Raw genomic sequence first — 19,637 nt, forward strand, 5'->3', positions numbered from 1 at the left:
AAAAAAAAAAAAAAAAAAAAAAAAAAAAAAAAAAAAAAAAGAGTTCAAACATTAATAGCTTCAAAGAGAAGTTTTCATTCTGTGCTTTGCCTTGCTTGGCAAATATGATAGTAAAAACTTTTTCAGAGTGAATTTGTTCTTGTAAAAATATTCAGAGACGTGCACAGATCACATGTACACACCCAAGGAATTTTTACAAACAATCCCACCCAGGTGAGCATCGCCCAGAGTGTGAGCAGACCCTGCAGACCACACCCTCGGGGGGCTCTGGGTGTGAGTGACCTGGTGGCGTTGCCGGGCCTGCTCCTGGCTATGCTGTCTCACCATCTGCCGCTGTTGCCGTATCCCTGTGGCCCATCCACGCTTGAGGCCCAGCCACGCTTGTCTCATTGCTGTGTGGTCTCCAGGCGTGTGAATCCAGTGCTGTCTATACCACGCCTGTGGGTGGCGTCAGCACACCACTGGGATTATACATGCCACTGCCACCTGCACTCTGCTGTCTTTGGGCCCAGGTGTGGGCGGGACTGCTATCCCTGGGTATGGGCCTGCCCCGCAAGGACAGCTGCACACACAGCTCTGACCCTGCTGTGCTTCCAGCAGGACCTGACCGCGAGCTGCGAACAGTCAGACAGACCATGATTGACTTCCTGCAGAACCACACAGAAGGGAGCCGGCCGCCTGCCTGCCCGCCCCTGAACCCCATCCAGTGAGTAGCTCTAGGAAGAAGGCGGCGTTAGACTCACGTGGAACTGCGCGAGAAACTTAATAGGTTTTATTAAATGATGTGGCCACTGGGACGTGGTGGCCAGCTCGATGCTGTTGACAGCACTAAAAGCCTCTTTCTTTCTCTTAAAAGGCCCAGTGATGTTCTTTCTCTCATTGACCACCGTGGCAGCCATTACGTGGCTATTGTCTTTGAAAGCAACAACTCCTACCTTGGGCGAGAGGTATTGCGTCCGCGTGGGCTGCGCGTGTCGCCGCGTGGTGCGATTGGGGGTGGCGGTGGATCGGGTGCTGGTGACTGCTTCAGCGTCTCGTCTCCTGCCTGTGGCTTTCGTCCTCGGTCTTGATCAGAGGCATAGTTGGTGTTACTCAGCAGAGTCCCAGTGCCTGGAGAAGCGTTAGGAGGAACGAGCCTGGCGGTGGGAGGGTTCAGAAGCCGGCCTCACCTGGGTGTGAAGCTGTGACCCATGCATCTCACCCTGAGGTCATTCCGGGTTTCTTACATGTTATTACTGAGATGTTTTTGTTGCTGTATTCTGAACTCTCAACATTTTTGCCAAATCCAGGATTCTGTAAAACATGGTTTCTGTCATTGTGGTACTTTGATTTCACACGAACAGTCAAAAGCCTTGCTTTTGGCGCAGTCTAAATAAGATCCAGGGACCAGGTGCAGGGGCAGCTCACAGAAAGTGGTTACTGCCAACCGTCTTCCCGGAGACGAGAGATGAGGGAAGGCCTCGTCGCAACGCGTTCGCCCAGCACCCTGAGCTGCTCTTCCTCCTCCTCGCAGCTTGCTGGGCAACTGCTTTTCTGTCCACTGCGGAGGGGCTGGCGGTAGAGGGAGGGAGCAGCTTTGCCCCGGGAGGGCTTTGCGCTGGGGGGCTGGCGGTGGAGGGAGGGAGCAGCTTTGCCCCGGGAGGGCTTTGCGCTGGGGGGCCTGGTGGTGGAGGGAGGGAGCAGCTTTGCCCTGGGAGGGCTTTGCGCTGGGGGGCCTGGCGGTGGAGGGAGGGTGCAGCTTTGCCCTGGGAGGGCTTTTGGAGGCGCGCGTGGGAAGGAAGCTGCAGGCACCTGCACTGTGGCCACCTCGCTTCATGCCCTGGCTGCCCTCCTGGCACCCCAGCACCGCTCCTGCAGGCTTAGTATGATGCCAGGATGCCTCCCTGTGGTTGGCTAGATTCTCTGTGGAGGGCTGAGGAGCCGCAGGCGGTGTGGTGTTCTCCCAGCCCCCTCGCCCTGTCCCAGGGTCCCCTCCTGCACTCGCTGTCTCGGATGGGGCCTCCACACATGCACACACACATGCAGACCAGAGGCAGGAGTTCCCCCAGAAGAGGGGCGTGCGGGCCCATCTTGCTGCTGGACCCGCTCTCCTGCCTCCCTGGCGTGCCGGAGCGTTCAGGGCAGCCAGGCTCCACCCATGTGGGAGGAGTGCTCTTCAGCACAGTCATGGCAGGGCCCAGGCCAGAGACCAGTGTGGCCCCAGAGTAGTGATCAACTCTCAGCAGACATACCCAACTCAGGAGGGGCACGGCCACTCAGGGTGCGCCCGTCCACTCCTCTAGCCAGGGCCCTGGATTTGAGAAACAGCTGGTTTTGTTGCCGTCTAAGAGAAGGAGACACATATGCCCCATGTGGCGGTGGCACACACGGGGTTTCTCCTGAAATCCTGAGATGCCACTCCTGTGGTCCCTCTGCCACAGACCCTACTGCTACCCCTTCAGCCCGAGCAAAAGCAGACAGGAGCAGGGTGGCTGGGGAGGAGCGGCAGCCCGAGGCCTGCTGCCCCGGCCACGAAGCTTCCACACGTGGGACAGGTGTGTGAGGCCGTGGGGCATGGCTGGTGTGTGCAGGGCCCCGCTTGACCAGTGTCAGTGTTGTGGGGGGCACACTGGCTTTAGAGAGTCAAATGCAGATTCATTAAAAAGTGTTTTATTTGACTGGTCTGTAAAATTGCCAAATAACACTGTAGTTTCTGCCCATGGTATGTCCCATCAGTTGCCCTAAAGTGTGATAAAAATGGAGGTGCGCGTGAGGGTCTTGCCTGCGGTGGGAGAAACGTCCTGTCCAGCTGTGAAAGGCTGCCTGTGGGGCCGTGTGTCTGCACAGCGCCGCGTTTTCTGGGAAGACTGTCCTGTCCTGTGGACATGTCACTGTGTTCTCATCACCCAGGTGATCCTAGACCTGATCCCGTATGAAAACATCGTGGTCACCCGAGCGCTGGACGGGGACAAAGCGTTTCTGGAGAAACTCGGGGTTTCTTCAGTTCCCTCGTGTTACCTGATCCACCCAAATGGGTCACGTGGATTGATTAACGTGTGAGTTTCAGGGTGGGATCCGGGAAACCCATGCCGTGTGCAGTTACCGGACAGAGGCTTCGAGTAGACGGGGCGAGTCTGGTGTGAAATCCGGGGAGCCCCAGCCCCTCCGCCTCCCTTCCCTGGGCAGATTTGGGCCCTGGCCCTCAGCTCTTGGGTCTTGCTGATCTGCGCTGTTTTTGTGGACTTCTCTTTTCTCACTGCTGTCGCTGCACCTAGGAGGAGCCTGGTGTGGTGACTCACCAAGAGCCACAGAGGAAACTGTGGCTGAACCAGCACCTGCTCAAGGGCTGCTGGGCCGGGCTTAAGGAGCAGCGGGTGCTCCTACCCTGCTCCCTGTGGACTCTGGGCTGCAGCATGGGCCGTGTCTGGGGCTGTCAGGCAAGCCCACGCCCCCGCCTCCGCAGAATGAGAGGTAGGGTGGGTCCCAGGCCCCGCTCCTCTTGTGCTGCTGCTCTCTCCTCTGAGAGCCACAGAAGCCTGACAAGCCCTTTGCCTCTGTGCGAGTGCCTGTGTGCCCCTAAGATACACCCAGCTAAACAGCAGAGACGTCTACAATAAGGCTGGAAAAGGAAAAATGAGGCTGGGCACAGGCGAGTCATTTGAGTCTAGGAGTCCAAGACCAGTGTGGGCAACGCTGTGAGACCCCATCTATACTAAAATAAAGCAGCTGGGCCTGCTGGTATACGCCTGTAGTCCCAGCTACTCGGGAGGCTGAGGTGGGAGGATCTCTTGAGCCTCACAGGTCAAGGCTGCAGTGAGCTGGGATTTCGCCACTGCACTCCAGCCTGGGCGACAGAGCCAGATCCTGTCTCAAAAAAAAAAAAAAAAGCAAACGATAAAGGGTTGAGAAAGTTAAGTAACATGCTGAGGCTGAAGGGGACCTGGCCTCCCCCTCACCCGGGGGAGAAGGGCGGCGTGAGGCCTTCCGCACACGGGGCGGCCCCTGCCCCAGCCTGCATCCTTCCGGCGCATGCTGGTTCAGCTGCACTGTCCTCTGCAGCTCTTGGTGAGTCCCCAGGCTGGGCTCCTGGGTGCAGGGACACAGCAGCGAGAAGACAGGACGTGTTTCCTGTCTCTGACGGCTTCCAGTCCAGCCTCTTCTGAAGCGACTGGGGCAGAGAGGGAGCCGTGCAGGAGCCCCGAGCACCGCAGCTGCTTAGCTGGTTTTCTGTCCTTTTGAGAGAGAAACCAGGCGCGTGGCTCACACCTGTCATCCCAGCACTTTGGGAGGCTGAGGTGAGAGGATCGCTTGAGCCCAGGAGTTTGAGACCAGCCTGGGTTGATAGTGAGACTCCATCCTGTGAGAAAGAAAACATTAGCTGTGGTCACAGCTACTCAGGGGGCTGTGGTGGGAGGATCATTTGAGCCCAGGAGGTTGAGGCTGCGGCGAGCTAAGACTGCACCGCCGCACTCCAGCCTGGGCAACAGAGCAAGATCCTGTCTCAAAAATAAATAAATAAATAAAAAGTGAAAATAGAGAAGATAAAGCTGGAATTCAGGGTAACCACAGAGGCCACTGAGCTTGTCGGGAAATGCTCTGAGTGCTTGGGGACCCTGCCCTGCCAAAGAGGTGGCCCTTCCAGGTCCGGGGCACCCCGCTGCCCTTGGCACAGCTGCCTGAACCACTGCCAGGTTTGTTCAGCGTGAAAAGTATCCTGTAGACAACTTCTTAATTAAAATAATGTTAATGTTTTCATAGGTATTTTAATACTTTTGCACATATCACCCTTCCACCTGTCTTCAGAAACAGCACGAGTCACCCTGAAGTGCCGGGTCACGGCATCAGGCATGTCCTCAGAAGGGCGGCTCCAAGCTGTCCACACAGGATGGGCGTGCGGGGAGCTCGGGGGGCTGACATCCACCCAGGCCCGACTTCCAGATGCCCCACTCAGGGCTGGCAGATTGTGGGCGCGCCGGCGAGGGCTCTTAGGCATGTAGGGATTCGCAGTCGGAGTAAAGCTGATCTTGGCAGATGCTCAACCCAGCTTCACAAAACGCCTTAAGATCCCCACAGACATCAGTGAGTCATAGCTCTGTCACGACTGGAACTGGTTGTAAATCTGTGGATTTGGCGTGTCTCCTCTTATGCCTCAGGTGGCAGCTCAGCCCAGCCCAGGCCCCAGTAAATGCCCGAAGGCTGAATGGGCGGGCCAGAGCTTTCCTGAACCCGGGCTCTGACGGGAGGATTTTATAAAGGGGCTCTTCTCACCCTCGCCCTCCCCTTTCTCGCAGCGCGAAGCCTCTTCGGGCCTTCTTTTCCTCTTATTTGAAGTCATTGCCAGATGTGAGGAAAAAACCACTCTCCTTGCCTGAAAAGCCAAACAAAGAAGAAAATTCAGAAGTCGTGGTTTGGAGGGAATTTGACAAGCAAGTATTGCTCTTGAACAGAAGTCCCCGGGAGACAGTGCGGTGTAGACTGCAGGGCGGGTTCGCTCAGAAACCTGTCACAGCCGCTGAGGGCCGCCAGGAACCCTCCCGGGGCCGGGAGTCCAGGGGAGCAGCCGGGACAGGGAGGGAAAGGCCAGCGTGCCCTGATGCCACCATGTTCCGTCCTAGGTCGAAGCTGTACACGGCGGACCTGGAGTCGGGGCTGCACTACCTCCTGCGGGTGGAGCTGGCGGCCCACAGGTCCCTGGCCGGAGCGGAGCTGAAGACGCTCAAGGACTTTGTGACTGTCTTGGCGAAGGTGCGGGACGGTTCTGGTCTGGACTGCCTGTGGGAATTGGGCCCTGCACAGAGTGGGTGCCCGGGGCCGTCGGACATGCGGGGGGCTCTGCCAGCCTCTGTTGAGGAGGTGTTCCCCACCTCGCTTTGTCCGCCCGGGCCCGCGCCCCAACTCATTCCACCAGTTTCCCAAGTGCCTCCTGCCTGCGTGCTGTTCCCAGCACTGGGCCTGGGGCGGTGGATGTGGAGAGGGGCAGAGGGAGGGGCAGGGGGCATGAGCCAAGCGCCTAGTGGTAAAGCCCAGCTCTGGCTGTCTGGAGAGGAGATGCAGGCACACACCTCAGCTGGCTCTCGGGCCAGTGCACAGGGCTTGTGGGGAGAGGGGAGGTTGGGCAGTGCAGACCCAGGTGGTGTGCACCTGCTCCACCAGCCAGGTGCAGGGAGCGGTCCTGGGGCCTTCACACTCAGCGCCGTCACCAGCACACTGTGGTGTCTGAGACCACTGGGGGGGTGGCCAGGACCAGGCAGAGACACAGCCCAACAGAGCTCAGGCCTGGCTGTGCCCAGAGGACCAGCCAGGGAAGTGGCCAGATAGAACTCCACAACCTCAGTTGCTTGTTACTGTCTAAATGACATGGAGGCTTATGCTTAAAATATTTCTCTTGCCAAAAGTAAGATGCATGACAGAATCATTTATAGTGAGCACTTTGGGTAGAGTTTACTTAAGAGGTGCTTCAGATGCATGCACGAACGTTGCCCAGGCAGGTTTTTACCCCCCGGTGCCATTCAGAGTTCAGAAATCTCTAGCTGGCCTCATTTCCTTTAAGAAAGTGTCCTGCTAATCTGTCCATCATATTAGCAGGGGACAGGGTGGCTCTTAGTGGTGGCCGCCGGCCAGCTAATTCGCTGGAGTCTCACAGCTGTCGAGAGGCCGACCTGCCCTCCTCCCCCCGCCTCTCAGTCTCGTCCCTGAGTCTGGCTGGGCCCAGAGCTCTTATGCTTGTGCTGTAGGTAACTCCTTAGGCCAAGGTATTAGTAAGTTATTCTTCATATTTTTCTGAAGTTTACTTGGATGTCCAAAATAAATTCGATACTGGTAAATGAATCATGGTACTTTTTAGCCTACATGGGACTGAGCTGAGGATGCCCAGGTTTCTGCCACAGCATCGCCACCGTGAGGTTTCAGCTCAGGTGTTAGGAGCGCTCTCGGCGACCTGTGTTTTGCAGTTTGTGATGCAGCAGCCCATCAGAGTTCCTCATAAAAAGACAGAGCCCTGGGGTCTTCTCAGCCAGACGCTCCCCAAGCTGTTGGGATGTCGGCCAGTGTCAGGGCCCACATGAGCCTGCAGGCAGTTAGCCCAGGGTGATGGCAGAGGGGAAGCTGAGTGGGCGGGCGGGGTCAGTGGAGCTCCTTGTGAGGAAGGTGGAATAAAATCAGCAGGCCCCGCCAGCTCTCTGATGAGTCACACACCATGACCTTGCCTGTCACCTGGCGGGAGCAACGCCATGGGCACAGGTGGGTGAGCCGAAGACAGCTGGGGAAGGGCATGGCCATGGGTGCAGGCTGTCCTGGGGAGAGGTGCTGGCTGGACGCCCACCCCACAGCCCCTCAGATTTCCTGCCTCCCATCAGAGTTCTTAGAGAGGTCCCCGTCCTAGATTCAGTCCCTCTGTGGATGGAGGGCTTGTCCTTGGAGGTGCTGTGCCCCTGGCGGCGGGGGTGGGCCCAGGTTTGGGCCTGTAGCCCTCAGGGTGGCTCCCTCCTTGTGCAGCTGTTCCCCGGACGGCCATCAGTCAGGAAGCTGTTGGAGATGCTGCAGGAGTGGCTGGCCAGCCTTCCCCTGGACAGGATCCCCTACAACGCCGTGCTGGACCTGGTCAACAACAAGATGCGGGTGAGCCCAGGACCCTCGCCAGCCGCGCTGCACCCTCCTGCCCTCGCCCTTCGCTGGTGCAGCTCCTCCCTGCTCAGGGCCCTGGCTCTGCGGTGAGGAAGGGAAGCAGCGACCGTTACTGTTCCTGTTTCCGTGACAGCGTCATGGCCACAGCCTCACATCTGCCTTGGCCACGGCCTCACGTCTGCCTTGGCAGCGTCACGCCCAGGCCTCGGTTTAAGGACAGCCCACCGAAAGTGCACTGCAACAGCCCGTCCTTTGGAGAAAACGGGGCTTTCTTAAGCAGTATAGTACTTGGACTTTAAAAATTTTAGTAAGCCAATCTAACAAAAAATGATGTGGCAGCCCTGCTGGGGCTTTCCCCAAGCCCAGGTGCCAGCAGGTGCCAGCCTTCACTCAGGGGACCCGCACCCTGAGAGGTCTGCACTGCCGCCTGCTGTTCCCTCCTTAGTCCAGATCAGCAGCTTCTCTGCGGCCCCCGGAGTGTTAGTAGCAGGAAGCAAACCCAGCGTGCTGCTTGTCAGTGGCACACAGCAGATCTGGGAATCTTTTAAGGGGAATTTATCGTGCCATGATTTTGCCAGCCTTGCCGTTTGCTGGCTGCAACTGAGCAGCGGACGGTGCTGGGCGCCTGGCCTGAGCCTCTCTTCCACCTTGAGTCCACTCCAAGCTTGAGGCCGCGGGAGCATCCTCTCATGTGACTGTGATGTGTGACACCTCCCCTGAGAGCACACCACAGGCTCAGGAGCCCTTAGGGAGGGAAAGGCTGATGAGACGCGAGACCAGACTGAAATCTGCCCGGGGCTCACGGCCCCGCTCGCCAGCAGTCACCCGCTCCCATGGCCGCCTCCAAAAGTGAGCACACCTTAGGCCAGGCGCAGTGGCTCACGCCTGTAATCCCAGCACTTCGGGAGGCCGAGGCGGGTGAATCAGGAGGTCAGGCGTTCCAGACCAGCCTGGCCAACATGGTGAAACCCCATCTCTACTAAAAATACAAAACATTAGCTGGGCGTAGGGGCGCCTGTAATCCCAGCTACTCGGGAGGCTGAGGCAGGAGAATCGCTTGAACCCGGGAGGTGGAGGTTGCAGTGAGCCGAGATTGTGCTACTGCACTTCAGCCTGGGCGACAGTGTGAGAATCTGTCTCAAAAAAAAAAAAAAAGTGAACACACGTTGTTTTCTGGCTGAGAATTACTTGACAGGTGAGCTTCTCTGTTGTTACTTGCCTTTTCTTTTAATACTGTCATTATAGCGAATTCTAATTTAGAAGAAAAGGTAGGTACGTTACTAGTTTATCAAGATACAGAAAAACTTTCTTTTCTCTCCAGAGATTGGCCTGAGAGCTGCTTTAGTGAAGGAAACCATTCCTCTCCTTTGTTTCCTTGAATTTAAGTTTGCATGTGGTGGGAGGCACAGATCGTATGTATAGTTGATGCAGCTTCAGTAAACTACACCCCCATCGCCATCCCCTTAGTCAAGAAGGTTTCTGTCGACTGTTTTTAATTTCAACCATTGTCTTTTATTCTTTGTTTTTTTTTTTTTTTTTTTTTTTTTTTCAGATTTCTGGAATATTCCTTACTAATCACATAAAGTGGGTTGGATGTCAAGGAAGCCGACCTGAGTTGAGGGGTTACACATGTTCTCTCTGGAAACTGTTCCACACTTTGACTGTTCAAGCCTCGGCCCACCCAGACGCACTGGTTGGCACAGGTGAGCTGTCCCTGCGCAGGCCAGAGGCGCCGATGGTCTGCCCCACACGCTACCCCAGCCAGTGCATGTGAAGGCGTGTTGTGCTGCATGTGAACTAGCGTGTCTCCTCAGACTCCTCACACGTGAGCAGCTCACCCAGGGCTGTGCCCTCAGGGTATGAGTGCCCCTCATTCGAACTCACAAGGATGTGAATGGCTAAAATGCAGGAAATAAACCACAGAGAAGTGAGAGAACCCTGGTTGGGAATTTCCCTGCAGTGTAAACTCCCTGTTTTGCTTTAAAAAAAAAAAAATGGGAGAAGAAGTGAAATCTATTTGGAGTGGTATATTCATTATCAGCTGTTACATGACAAATCACCCCAAAATTAAGCAGCCAGAGCCACCCATGGTTATGAGCTTACAGTTTCTGAGGTCGGGCATGGCCTCATATGGGTCCTCTTCAGGATCAGTGAGGCTGCAGTCGAGTGTCAGCCAGGCCTGGCGGGTACCTGAGGCCCACCTGGAGAGAGTGGCCTCCCAGCACCCTCTCGGAGAAGAGAGCAGGGCGCGCCTCCTCGTACATGGCTTGCGTAAGGCCCTGAGCTCCAAGCTGGCTGCTGGCCAGAGGCCATGCCCAGGGCCTTTCTGTGGGGCAGCTCACATCATGGCAGCAAGCTTCATCAGGGAGCCAGCAAGAGGGTGCTCACCCGAGGATGACATTTTGTCATCTATGCCAGATTCTGCTCACTAGTCCGTCCCCAGGTCCAGGCCACTTGCAAGGGGAGGGGATTACAGGAGGGGTGAGTTTAGGTGGCTGGATCTGTGGGGGCCAGGACAGAGGCCACCCAGCACGAGGGGTTAAAACCTATAAAGCTTTAAAGTTGGATTTAATAATTTTCAATTAGTAGGAAATAGATAAAATGAACTGCTCTGTCCTTCACAGAACACTGAAGTATATATTGGCTTTTTTAATCCCCTCTGAATTTGGCTGTGTGTGTGCTTCCCAGTTTAAGCAGTGATTTAGGTTCAGTAACATTTACTTTAAAGCCAAGCTGGAGTCTTTTACTCAAACAGTTCAATCCTGTTTCCAAGGAAATTGTCAAATTCTTTTACAGTTATTTTTTGCCATGTCACAAAGTAACCCAAAATGCCGGGGCGTAAAGCAGCCTCCTCTGTGTTTGCTTATCATGCTGTGGGTCAGCAGTTTGGGCCGGGCTCAGCTGGGTGGTTCTTCTGTGAGTGCTGCTTGGGCTCACTCGTGTGGCTGCCTTCATCTGGCGGCAGCTAGTTGGCCCAGGGGACCTCGGAGTGCCTCATATTCCTGAATGTGGCTTCCCCACCAGGTAGCAACAGGCTGAGGCAGGACCTCCAGAGAGGCCTCAGTGTGGAGGCATCGCTTCTGCCACCTCCTGTTGATCCAGCCTACATTTGTGCTGGGAGAAATAGATTCCACCTGGTAATGGGAGAAGCAGCAAAGTCACAGTATGGGAGAGTCTCCCAGGATGGGGGCACTGCAGTGGCTGTCTGAAAATCTCTTTTGTCCCGGCTTGCAGGGTGACGTTGGATTACTGCTTCTCAGGGGTCTGGTGGGGGAGAGGGTGGTTTTTAACCTCAAATCATTTTCATACTCATACAGTAAAAAGAGGTATATGTTTTTAGGGAGAAACCTTGGGAGCTGTCCAAACAGAAATTGAAATCCGAGCATCCACACTGCCGAGCGAATGCCGAGCCAGACCATGTAAACCCGATTTTGGGCTGGGCGCAAGGCTCACACCTGTAATCCCAGCACTGGAGGTTGCAGCAAGCCGAGACTGTGCCACTGCACCCCAGCCTGGGCAACAGAGCAAGACTCTGTCTCCAAAAAAGCTGCTTCTGAAACAAGCCTGAGTCACGAAACCATGTTTACATGGGGAAGGTTGTGGTGAGAAGCAGCTGCGCCATCACACCGTCCCCCTTTCCATCTGCTCTGATCACCCAGGCATGAGGCACGGCTGCTCGAAGGCAGTGTGGGCACAGTGCAGACCAGGCAGAAGTGGTGGGGCCAGGGTATTTGATTTGAAACTCTTCCAGGAGCGGCCCTAGTGTAGTGGAATTGTGAGAGCAGCGTGATGGCAAAGCTCACCACTAACAAGACCCTCAGCGCTCCTCCCTCCTGTAGCATATTGGAAGCAGGTTCCAGGAGTAGCCTCCTGCCAAGAGAATTGGGTCAGAGGCGGCCACGGGATTAAGTCTTGGAAGGTTTTTCTTCTCTTTGCTGTATGTTTAAGCCCCATCTACTAAAATGCCTGCAAGGCGGCTGATCCCCCGACAGGTAGAGGTTGACGGTTCTTGTCCACTCTGAAGATTAGGGGGGCCCCGCACCCACGGTGATGTGGTGGGAAGAGGAGGGGGATTCCATGGTGATGCGGGGCAGATGTCTGTGGAGCCCTCCTGGTGGGAGAGCAGGGCAGACGGGCCGGGTGGCAGGGCCAGCGCCTGCCATCCCTTCTGCATTATCGCCCAGCTGCCTGTGGACATGCTCAAGGCCGAGGAGGAGGTGGTGGTCTGCTCTGCTCTCACCTTCTCTGGGTGAAAGAAACAAGAACCCTGTGGATTAGGGATTGACCTGGACGCTGAGATCAGGGCCTGCGCACAGCTGTGCTCTCAGGGAGCCCCGACAGGCGTCAGGCCTGCACCAGTGCGGGGAGCTCCCCCAGGGCCTGCTGTCGATGAAGACGGGCTCATTCTCCAAAGCGTGTCTTTTTTTAATGCTGACATGTAATCTGTTTTAATCTCGTGGGTCTCCTATCTGCGTTCAGGCTCCTGTATTAGTTGTCTGAGTGGGGACTGCCGAGCCCCACCCCATGCTGCCCTCTTGGTTTTCTTAGGGGTTCCCCTTCAGGGCGGTGCTAGCCTCTTCTGCCACCTGTGGGCGGGAGTTGCTTTCCTGAGACGTGTGTTGTTCATTCACAGCGTCTGTGCAGGCTCCACGGCCCGTCCGTGTCAGTTCATTCACGGCGTCTGCGCAGTCTCCACGGCCCGTCCGTGTCAGTTTTAACCTACCGTGGCATGAACTTTGGCTTGTGGGTGCACCCATCCCTGTGCCCGCCCACCCACTCTGCCTCCTCACACCCATGGCTGGTGGCAGCCTAGAGTCACTTCTTAAGGCCATGTCCCCACTTGTGCTGGTGCCCTGCAGGGCTTTCAGACACGACAACTACAGATTTAGAATGAGCAGTGTCATTGCCCTGGCATCAGCCTCTGGGAGTTGCTTATAGGGCAAGAGGGACTGCACCCAGCTGGCAGATCCCGAGGAAGAAGCTTGGTGGTCCAGGCATTCTGGCACGGACAGCCGGAAGCCTGGTGGGAGACTCAAGGTGCTCCTGGAAGGGCCCCCGGGGCCCAGGTGGCTCATCTTCTCCGCGCTCTTCTGGCCTCTGTGCTGTGCACAGTCATCGTGTCTCCAGAGTGTGCGGGACCTGGGCGTGTTGGACATCTGGGCAGGCGCTGGCTCCTGGTCTGTGCCCACAGCCTGAGGCCTCTGTGGAGACATGAGGGGGCTTCGCGGTGTGTAAGAAGCGGTTCCCCCCAGGCTCTGTGGACAAGCGTGGGGTCAGGTGACCCCCCAGCACCTGCTGTTGTCAGTGGCGTTTTTTTCCCCTGCAGGCTTTGAAGACGACCCCCAGGCTGTGCTGCAGACGGTGAGGAGGTACCTTCGCACCTTCTTTGGGTGTAAGGAGTGTGGTGAGCACTTTGAGGAAATGGCTAAAGAATCCATGGACTCAGTGAAAACCCCAGACCAAGCCATCCTCTGGCTTTGGAGGAAGCATAACGTGGTGAACGGCCGCCTGGCAGGTGAGAAGCGCCTGGGTGTGGGGTCTTAGCATGGGCATGGGAAGCCCTGGTCCTGGGGACAGCGGGGATGGCACGGCTGTGGCGGGGCTTGCCTCTGAGCTTTGTGGCCTCGTGCCACCTGCTGTGCTGACAGGATCAGGACTTGGGTGGCCAGGAGCTGCCAGAGCCACAGCCTTCCCACGTTGCTTCTGTCTGGCTTTCCAGTTGGTTCTCTCCTCCAGGAAGCTCTTGGGCCCTTGGGGACATGGGTGTGGCTCTTTCTTCCTGTGGTACCCTCCGGTACCCCACTAGACCCTGAGGGTATTTGGCTCTGGAAAGCTTGGAACATAATTTTTTTTTCTTTTTTTTTTAATAAAGATGGGGTTTCACCATGTTGGTCAGGCTGGTCTTGAACTCCTGACCTCAGGTGATCCGCCTGCCTTGGCCTCCAAAGTGCTTGGATAACAGGCGTGAGCCACCACTCCTGGCCGGAACATAATTTTTGATGAGGAATTTTAGTATGAAAATCTGTTGTCCAAACATAAACCAAACCTCTCAAAGTGGTTTTGTTAAAAAAAAATTAAATAGGGCACATGTATTTTCTCTGAGTTAAGTACTTCAAAGTATTCCTAAATCAGTGGCAGATTAAAATTAGGCTTAAAAATAATTCCGCTGAGAAATAAATCTTAATAAAGAAAATGCCACTGAACTGTGGGTTTTTATTTAATCCACTGTATTATGAAAACATATTACACTAAAGCACTAAGGAAAATGGGTTTTCTTTGCGCCGAGCCTGCCCGCCGGGGTCTGGGGCATGTGGCTGCAGGCGCCTGTGTCCGGGGGATTTGTCCCCTGGTCAGGACAGTGTCTCAGCCTCTCTGCCCTGGCAGCCGCTGCGTTGCTGCCACCCACAGAGCTCCCTGCGCCCTTCCGAGCCCTCGGCTCTAAGACAGTGGGACCAGGACCCTTGCCAGGGCTGCCTGGACCTGGAGGCCCTGCTGTGGCCTGTGGCCCCAGCCTGCTTATGGCTCCCCTGCCCCCATCATGAGGCTGCAGCAGAAAGGGGCCTTCCCACGCAGCGTGACTGTCACTCCTGAGAGTCCCACCCCACCCAGTCCCACCTCCAGCCTATGTATGGAGACCCAAGTTCCTGGGAGGCCCCTCGGAGATCTGCCAGGGGTCTTCTGCCCCGGGCTGCTGCCTTACTCTCCAGTCCTATTCGAGGCTCTGGCAGCTTCTGACCAAGCGCAGCTGGTCCATGCTTTGTCCCCTCCGTGGGATTCAGTGCCCTCTTTGAAGCGTGGCCGAGCACTGGGCAGCACAACCTTACAAAGGTGGGTCCTGTCTGCATCCCTCCTGGCAGTCCATGGCGGGCGTGCAAAGCTGTGTCTACAAGGATGCTCGCTGCAGAGTTGTGTGCACGGCCGCCCACAGGGCACGGGTCAGATAAACACCCAGCACACCCGTGCGGGCACGCAGGTGTCGGAAGCATGTGGTAGATTTGTGTTCACAAGCGTGGAGCTGCATGGGGGCACAGACCCCGGTAGAAGGGGGTGTGGGTGGTGTCTCGGCAGGACAGACACGTGTGTGTTTGCATGTGCAGGAGGGACCCGCAGGCCTCTCCCACTGCAGTGTGTCTGGGAGTAGAGTTGGGGGCAAGCTCTGCTTGTCTCTCTGCACGTCAGTATTTCTTTTCTTCTTTCTTGATTTTTTAGAGAAGTCCTGATCTTAATTCAGCATAGTAAGGCTCTAGGCGTCCGTCGCCTTTCAGCTTGAGAGCGAGCGCACTGCGGAGACACACGCTGTTGGGCTCCAGCGCCACCGTTTTAATGAAAGCGTTAAACATAAAAAATAGAAGTTTGAGGGTTTTTTAAAGAAGTGTATAAAAAGCCGCACAACAGTTGTCAACTTTGCTCCTTATTCTACCAAACAGCATCAGTAGTAGTGTGTGAGGTGATAGAGACCATCACAGCAACCTTTCAGAGGGGCCGCTGGTGTGTCCTGCTGTTCCCCGGCGTGAGCACGTCACTGCAGAAAGGGATTTGTAGTCTGGAAAGGGCCAGTGTGCCTGAGTCCAGCGGAAATGCCTCCCACCCACTCTGCCCTTTCCTGAGGGTGCACCTAAGGCCCACTGTCCGTACAGCCCAGGTGGCCGGGGCACTGGGGGCAGTGGGTCTTGGGTGCACCCTCGGGAAAGAGCAGAGGGCAGCGACGTGGGGACAAAGACCTCGAGGTGAGAGCTGTGCGCTGTCACCTGTTTTGGGAGTGAAGCGCCGGATGGTTTGGGGCAGGTGTGGTCCGGGAAGTGGTGGAGGCCGAGCCTGTAGCCTCTCCTTACTTGCAGGCGTGGGAGACGGCAGAGGGGACACATGCGCAGAGGCCTGCGGAAGCAGGTGTCCTCTGGGCCGCACTGCAAGGGAAGGGTGGGAAGGACAGGGAGGGAGGCCCGGCGGGACGCAGCCCTGGGGCAGCGGGGGCCCGTGGTGGGCGGAGTAGGAGTCTGCTGGCCGGATGCTGCACCTGGCCCCACAGGCCTCCTTCCCTCTGGCTCTCCTGCTTCCTTTTCTTCCTAGGCCATCCGAGTGAGGATCCCAGGTTTCCAAAGCTTCAGTGGCCCACTCCAGACCTCTGCCCAGCCTGCCATGAGGAAATGAAGGGCCTGGACAGCTGGGATGAAGGCCACGTGCTCACATTCTTAAAACAGCACTACAGCCGTGACAACCTCTTAGACACATATTCCACAGACCAGGGGGATTCTGGTGAAGGAGGAACGCTGGCTAGGGGTGAAGAAGAGGAGAAAAGACTCACTCCCCCAGAGAAGTCCCATGGAGACCGAGACGCCCAGAGTGTTCGTCCACCCAGTGCGCTGGGCCCCAGGCCCGCCCTTCCGGAGAGCTTGCGCCACAGGCTGGACGTGAGACTCCAGAATCTGGATGGGCCCGAGGTCCACAAGCAGGTGGAGGTGGCCGTGCCCTTCCTCGGGGTTGGCTTCTCCAGCCTGGACATGAGTCTCTGTGTGGTGCTGTACGTGGCCTCGTCCCTGTTCCTCATGGTGATGTACTTCTTCTTCCGGGTGAGATCCAGGCGGTGGAAGGTCAAGCACCACCACCCGGCTGTGTGAGTGCCCTCGGAGAGGCAGCCCCGCCCTGTGCCACCTGCAGCTTTAATATTGGATCAGGGATTTTACACGAGGGCCCGGTTTCACATCTAATGGCACCTTTTGGCTTCCTAGTCCTCGTTTCACAAACGCTCTTCTGACGAGGGAAGAGGTGGGGTAATTTTGTGCGGATGTCTGCATTCCTGGCAAAGTCTGTTCATACTGCTCTCACGGGTTCTACAGCAAAAAGGCTTTCTATGTTTGCTCTAAAACCGGGCGAGGAGTCCAGGCCAAATAGTGTTCCCCACACACTTTAATCTCAAGTGTCCTGGACTCTGACTCATCCTGCAAGGCCTTGTTGCCCCCGCCCCTCCAGGCTGCCAAGTGTTCTCCTTTAGCCAGGCGGGGGCGGAGCAGACCCGGAAGTGCAGGCGTGCGCTCCTCTAAGCAAGCGCGGCTCCGGTGACCGTCCAGTGTGCTTTCCACGGCTTCCCTAGGGAAGGGTTCCTGAGGGCTCGCTGCGCTCCTGCAGGTGTTTTCACTCCACTTGGGATTTGAACAGGGGAGGAGCCGAGGAATTTCATGGCTGTGCTGCATTTCAGAAGATAACCCCCAGAGGCCTTGTGCCGTGGACTTGGGGATGGGAAGGATGGTGGCTTATTTAACCCTCAGAGGCAGTGCCTTTGTTTGTTTATCTGGTGACAAGAGAGAGACAAGTAAATGGGGGCCATTCGGACAGCTGGTCCCCGGAGGGCAGCTCTCGGCTCAGCGGGCAGGCGGTGCTCAGAGCAGAGGCCCCTCTGTTGGGGGGTGGGGAGGAGAGTGGTCTGCCCTTGGGAGCACAGCCCCAGGGAGACTGCTAAAGACCCCTCTGCGGTCTGCTCTTCACCCAGCACCACAGAGGCCTGCAGATCCCAGCCACACACGCACCTCACTCTGGGCCCATGGAGGGGCAGGGGTGGCAGGCGTCTGTGCCAGGTTTCCTTTGCCTGAAGCTGCTTTGGGGAGGATCTCCACACAGGCACTGGTTTCCAAAGCTTTGGTCATTATTTCTTTTACCATTTAATAATTTTAAACATTGTTTTAAACCCAAAACGTTTAGTGGTCAGTTACCTCTGAAGATTTAAACAAAACAAATACACTATTTCTGGGAACATTTATATTGAGCTTCTTTGTGGCTGTTGGTGTGTCTCACAGGCTCAGTTTGATTTGGCTAAAGCAGGCTCAGATGTGTTAGTGTGACCATCTGTGTGTGTGTGTGTGTGTGTGTGTGTGTCTCTCTGACAGTGGTAAATATTTTTTCCGCTTTGCCTCCTTGGCGGTGTATACTCGTGTTTACTAATCGCGGCGGATCACATGGTGTGTTCGTAAGACCACCATAATATTCATGTTGTTGCGGCTTGAGGAACACGGTCAGCAGCTGATTCCTTAGACAGCCGTCACAGAATGGCTGCGCCGAGGATGCCGCCCAGAGCCCCGTAGCTGGTGGGAGAGGTGTCTGATGCCTTGGCCTCGGGCTTCACAGCCCTCACGTGAGCATTTCTTCTGGTTTCACACTTCCAACCCCTCTGTGCTTGGACAGCCGTGATGTTGCCTTCATTGCTGGTTAGAGGCCTGTGTCATTGAAGACACCAAGTGTTTCTCTTTCAGCTTGAAAACCAGGCGGGTCTACACATGGGTTTCAGTGTATTTGCCTTTGAACCCTTAACTAAACTGACTTTTGGCTAGTGTTGAATGTCTTTAGCCGGGGTGACCTGGGACAGTGTTAGGTTTACCGTCTCCAGCTTCGGCCTTTCCAGAAACCCATGTGGAGCGCAGTGTGGCTGCAGTTTCATCATCCTATTGCAATCTGGGGTCACCACTGTTTTGGGGACAAGCTTGTGACCTGCTGAGGGGCAGGGTTTTCAGCAGTGTCAGTGGTGGGGATCTGAGCCACTGCGGGGGTGACCCCAGGGGTCACATGTCCGTGCTGTAACACACCTCGTGTGACCGCTCAGAGCTGGATGCCACCTTTAGACAAGGTTTAGAGCCTATTTTCTCAAGTTTTAAGTATTTTAAGAGGTATTGAGACTAATGAATATAATAGTTCAGTAATTTAAATGTTTATTTATTTTTAACGGAAGGATTTTTATTAAAAATAAGCTAATTGACATGGAAATGTCAGTGAAATTTCTTACCTGCAAGGAAAGTGAACATTTTGTATTTAAGTAAACTATAATGTGCACATTTTATGAATAAAGGAATCTGACATTTGAAAACAATTGTGATTCTTTTGAAATGTGAACCAGCTCTACCAATGAGAGTGTGGTAGGTGTGGTGGGGTGCACAATGGACCCTTCTTTCTGTTTATGGACTGGACATCTGAAATTCTAGAATTTCTTATTTTGAACCATTGGCTTTTGGGAGACAGCCAAAGGGTCAAATGGAAAGTGAAAGATGGAAATCAATGATAGATTATCTCCTTGGAGCTGATCTGGACGGAGAGACAGGACAAGACCCTGGATTTTACAGGTGGATGAAAGGGAGCTGAGACTCATGTAAAAATTACACAGTTCAAAGGGCACTGGCAGCAGCCCAGCTTGAGGGAACCTCAGAGCAACCCCAGCCTGCATGAATGGCCACCCCTCTGCTTCCCGGGTGTGAGTGTCCCGCCATGGCTGAGTTTGCGCTGCCCTGTGGGGTTTCGTTTTCTTTTGCCCCGCCCCCACTTTTGCTGTGCCGGTGGGGGCGGGGAGTGGTCTCCAATAGTCATGCCTGTGGCTTAGGAGAAGTCCGGTTGGCACCTCCCTGGCCAGGCTGTTCAGAGGCTGGCAGGGAACTGAGGCCCTGCCTATGCCCAAGGTTTTGAGTCCTGAGCAGCGTTTGTTAGGGGGACTGCAGGTGCCCCTCCTCCTGGCAACCTGGGGGACTCGGGCTGAGCTCTTCCCAAAAGCTGGGGGCTGGGTTCAAGGAGGTTAAAAGCGGGAAGTTCCGGCCGGGAGCGGTGGCTCACGCCTGTAATCCCAGCACTTTGGGAGGCCGAGGTGGGCGGATCACGAGGCCAAGAGATGGAGACCATCCTGGCCAACACGGTGAAACCCCGTCTCAATTTTTTTATTTAAAAAAAAAAGTGGGAAGTTCCTTGACCAGCAAAATACCTGCATGAGGGCCTCAGTGAGCCCTGGGTTGGAGGTTATCAGGCAAGGGGCCATCCTGGGGCACGGCCTGGGCACTACCTTCCAGAGACTGCCCGCCAGAAGGGTAGGGTCAATGGCCTCCTGCCCCGCGGCAGGACGACCCGCTTGCTGCGAATCCCGGCGTCTCAGCGAGGCCTGGAGCTTGGGGAGGAGCCAGAGCGGGCGCTGCTACCCTGGCCTGGAGCTCAGGGAGGAGCTGGAGCCGGCGCTGCCACCCTGGGTCTGGGGCGAGGGCGGGGACTGCCCTGAGTGCGAGTCGGAGGCTGCC

The 19,637-nt window shown here is 55.8% G+C and overlaps 1 protein-coding gene across 3 annotated transcripts in view; it reads left to right on the forward strand.

Moving 5' to 3' along the window:
- The window catches only part of QSOX2 (quiescin sulfhydryl oxidase 2), a 39,506-nt gene extending 21,055 nt beyond the window's left edge, over window positions 1–18,451 (forward strand). For 2 of the 3 annotated variants that reach the window (XM_032261789.1, XM_032261791.1), the window contains exons 4-12: window positions 598–706; window positions 857–947; window positions 2,890–3,035; window positions 5,271–5,405; window positions 5,595–5,724; window positions 7,474–7,596; window positions 9,155–9,305; window positions 12,929–13,117; window positions 15,670–18,451. In XM_032261789.1, the coding sequence (XP_032117680.1) occupies window positions 598–706; window positions 857–947; window positions 2,890–3,035; window positions 5,271–5,405; window positions 5,595–5,724; window positions 7,474–7,596; window positions 9,155–9,305; window positions 12,929–13,117; window positions 15,670–16,217 (1,622 nt within the window). In that variant the 3' untranslated portion in view covers window positions 16,218–18,451. The remainder of the gene's footprint in view (window positions 1–597; window positions 707–856; window positions 948–2,889; window positions 3,036–5,270; window positions 5,406–5,594; window positions 5,725–7,473; window positions 7,597–9,154; window positions 9,306–12,928; window positions 13,118–15,669) is intronic. The other variant, XM_032261790.1, reaches the window with a different exon arrangement.
- Window positions 18,452–19,637: the final 1,186 nt, after the last annotated feature.

This window comes from Sapajus apella, unplaced genomic scaffold, assembly GCF_009761245.1.
Source record: "Sapajus apella isolate SASKATOON/1434 unplaced genomic scaffold, GSC_monkey_1.0 scaffold126, whole genome shotgun sequence".
Classification (NCBI taxonomy): Eukaryota; Metazoa; Chordata; class Mammalia; order Primates; family Cebidae; genus Sapajus; species Sapajus apella.